The following is a 3,867-nucleotide window of genomic DNA, read 5'->3' on the forward strand; positions in this document are numbered from 1 at the left end:
GTTGGTCTTGCCCACCGGGATGTACTTGGCCAGGAATGCATTTGAACAAGCTTCCCATGTGTTGAAAGCCTCTTTGTTGGAGTAAAAGCAGTGAGAACGGGAATAACCGAAGGCAGACGATATCCATCATAGTACCTTTGGGGTTGATGGTGTTACTCACCTCCAGAAAATTCTAGAGATGGGCATTGGCATCCTCGGATGCCTTTCCATAGAATGGACTAGCTTGAACCATGTTCACCAGTCCAGTCTTCAGCTCAAAGCCGTCATTGCCGGCTTGGTCTTGGTTCAGTCTAGAGGGAATGTGGCTACTGGACGGGGCCGAGTACTGACGAAGAGACTTCTGGGCCATGGATGATGCGACTGAAGTGGATGGTAAACTAATGGGCAAGGTAAGTCTTTTCTGAGGTGGGACGACGCGGCGTCTCACGATTCTCCCAATTCTTTCTGGGTTCAGATTGAAGTTGCTTGGTAAGTCGAAACCGGTCATGCACTGCTCTGCAACAATCAAGAAGATAGAGAGAGCAATGGTAAGCCCATTAAGATTAGCGGTGACAAACTAGTAAAGTCTATCAGACTATTTACGATATCTTTAGCCCATTGCTTCCCCAGCAACGGCGCCAGAAATGCTTGTTGGCGTTTCTTATTCCCCAATAGAATATTAATTCCGCAAGCGCACAGAATCACCGCTATAGCACTTCACCATGGAGTATTCCAGGGTATCGTGTTTTTCCTTAGGGAACCACTATGGTAAAGAGTATCGTAAATCGAATGATAACTGTACTAGTTTGATCAACCGCCTAATTTAGACGGGGGTAAGCCAGATACAAGGATAAGATAAATGGCCAGTCTATGACCGAGTGACACACGGAGACTCAATTCCTTAGAGAGGTAGCAGTTGGGAGGACAACGAGCGAGATAAGACCCCTGATATACTTCTGAACTATCGAGCTAGCCTCTCTAGATCAGACTAACTATCTAACTAATCCTCGGGAAAGAAGAGCTTACTTCGGTGGCCTTAGGGAAGGACTCAGAATGGGATGAGAAGGGAGTCCAACGGCAGTCGGCACTACTGTTATGAAAACACCCGAACATGGTGGACTACAAGGGACGGACAGGGCTGTCACCACCTGCCGCCTACCACAATGGTACTGTGGGGTGGAACACACTTTCTAACTAACACTAAGCTCAGACACCACGTCTGCACTCGGTGTTAGGATTTCTCTCGAGGCCTTCGAGAGAAATCCCCCTCAACCTAGAGCACTAACTTGAGATACTCTAGTCTGGGCAAGAAAACCCGTAAGATAAATTCCTGAATATCAGAGAGATAACTTAGCCTAAGCTAAAGGATAAAACTTCTGCGCTCGAGCTGAACACTCAGACTGGAGAAGATAAAAGAAAGCAGAAAGTAAAGCTGACTCAGAAAAGTAGAGAAGATAACTTATATTGATAACTTCGAAAGAAAGATACAAGAGCTTTACCAGACTTCCGAGGACTCCGGAATCCCGAGCAAGCTTGAATCGACTCTAACTCCCAAACTACTAATCCTACTCTAGAAAGTGAAGAGAGAAATGAGCTCCAAGGTGTGTGTTACAAGTGAGGGATGAGAGCTCTATTTATAGCCCTTCCAAGGTCGGTTCTGAGCAGGTGAAGCATGTGGCGTCGGTTGGAGGCGGTTGTCATAGTTGTGCTTAACCTTCACGCAAAGCCAGAGCCTGAGTGGCTGCTGAGTGGGGCCGGCCGGCCTCTCCTAGGCCGGCCGGCCTAGGAGTTTGGCCATCTGGCCACCGCCTTTGCGTGGACGTCCCTGATTGCCTCCTGGAGTCGGTGTAGCTTGCGTTGCCCGAAAGCAGACAAGTCCAGGCCGGCCGGCCTTGGGGAGGCTGGCCGGCCTCCCTCTGGCTCCTCTCGGACCTCTGTTGCACCGACGATGCTAGTGGACACTTGTGATCTTCCAGGGAGGTGGATTGCTGACTTGGACAGGTCTTTGTGCTGAATGGTGGGGCCTTTGATCCTTGTGCAAGCCTTTCGGTCCATTCGATCAAACCGACATCCAATCCTTGGCTCTGATACACTTGAGTCCATGACAATGCCCCTGGATCGAAGACGTGGCAGGGTTTGTAGGGGTGCCAGGCCGGCCGGCCTAGGATAGGCCGGTCGGCCTGGGTTTTGGCCCAAATTCGTCCCGTTTTGTCATGTATTCTCCTGAAATCAGAACTCATCCAAAACTCGTAGAACTTATTAGAATTAAATAAAATATGAATGGAACATAGTGTAAAGCTCGTTTATTCCCGAGAAGTTGACGGCCAGAACGTGAAATAATGGCCGTCAACATGAATTTGTCGATAGCCACAAATAAATGACTATATCCGCCAACGGCCGTCTTCAGAGGTCCCACGAGTCGAGTCCCCAGCAGGCGAAGGGCCAAGAAGGCGGTATGGTCCGTAAGGCCTGAGCCAGGATGTGTTGCTGCTTGGAGAAGAACTGGCACCCAGGACATTGCCTGGCAATGTTTCGAGCATCGGGCAGAGCCGTGAGCCAGTAGAAGCCTGATCGAAAGGCTTTTCCCACGAGGGTAGAGGCGCCTGCGTGGTTGCCGCAGATACCCGAGTGGATATCGCTAAGGAGTCGGACTCCTTCATCCTGTGTGATGCATTTATACAGGGTTCTTGAGGAAGCCGAGTGCCTGAACAACTCGGTTCCTATGACGACATAGTTGCTTGACCGGCGAGCAAGCTTCTCGTATTCCTTTCCCTTTGGGTAGCTTTTGTTGTTTTTAATGAAATCAATGATTGGGGAACGCCAGTCGGTGTCGAGTGTTAAGACCTCCTGCCCTATGGCTGGGACCAAGTTGGGCTTTGTGGGGGTTCCTCTTCCATCTTGACCGTAGGGCTATTGAGTGCTTGAACAAATACGCCAGGTGGTACGATGGACCACTTGGATCCAAGCTTGGATAGGGCGTCAGTCGCCACGTTGTCATCACTGGGGACAAGGTGGAACTCCAAACCATAGAACTTGGTTTCGAGCTTCCTGATCTCCCTGCAGTAGGCGTCCATCTTCCCCTGGGTACACTCCCATTCCTTGTTGACTTGTTGTATGACGACTTTGGAGTCACCGTATGCCAACAGATGCTTGATGTCGAATGTGATGGCAATCTGAAGACCGTGAACAAGAGCTTCGTACTTAGCAGCGTTGTTGGTGACCTTGAAAAGTAGCTGGAGGACGTACTTGAGTTGTTCACCTTTTGGGGAGATGAAGAGGACTCCAGCGCCGGCTCCATCATGGTTGAGGGCGCCGTCAAAGTACATGACCTAGTGCTCGGATCTGGTATCGGGTGGAGGGTCTTGTGTCTCGGTCCACTCGGCAACGAAGCTGGCGAACGCCTGATACTTAATGGTGGAACGTGGCGTGAATTCAATTGAGAATGCACCGAGTTCAACTGACCATTTGATGACTCGGCCATTGGCGTCCTTATTGTGGAGGATGTCGCCGAGTGGATATGATGAGGCCACCCTGATCTTGTGAGCCTGGAAGTAATGCCTGAGCTTCCTTGATGTCATGAGGATGGCGTACAATAGTTCTGCACTTGAGGGTAGCATGCCTTTGATTCGCCGAGTACTTCACTGATGAAGTAGACGGGTCACTTCACTTTGTAGATGTGGCCCGGCTCGTCGCGTTCGACAACCAGGACGGTACTTACCACGGTGGTAGTGGCTGCGATGTACAGGAGGAGGACCTCCCCGTCTTCAGGTGTTGTTAGGACGGGTGGGGTGGTGAGGAAGTCCTTGAGCTCTTGGAATGCTTTGGAAGCATCGTCGTTCCACTCGAACTTGTCAGACTTCCGGAGAAGTTTGAAGAAGGGTAGGCCTC

At 50.4% G+C, this 3,867-nt stretch overlaps 1 protein-coding gene across 1 annotated transcript; it reads right to left on the minus strand.

Annotated features, from left to right (window-relative positions):
- Positions 1–2,831: 2,831 nt before the first annotated feature.
- Positions 2,832–3,305, minus strand: LOC120677852 (uncharacterized protein Mb2253c-like). Its single transcript, XM_039959056.1, has one exon. It carries the CDS (start codon positions 3,303–3,305, stop codon positions 2,832–2,834), a length of 474 nt encoding a protein of 157 aa, XP_039814990.1.
- Between the last annotated feature and the right edge of the window lie 562 nt (positions 3,306–3,867).

Source organism: Panicum virgatum, chromosome 6N, assembly GCF_016808335.1.
Source record: "Panicum virgatum strain AP13 chromosome 6N, P.virgatum_v5, whole genome shotgun sequence".
Classification (NCBI taxonomy): Eukaryota; Viridiplantae; Streptophyta; class Magnoliopsida; order Poales; family Poaceae; genus Panicum; species Panicum virgatum.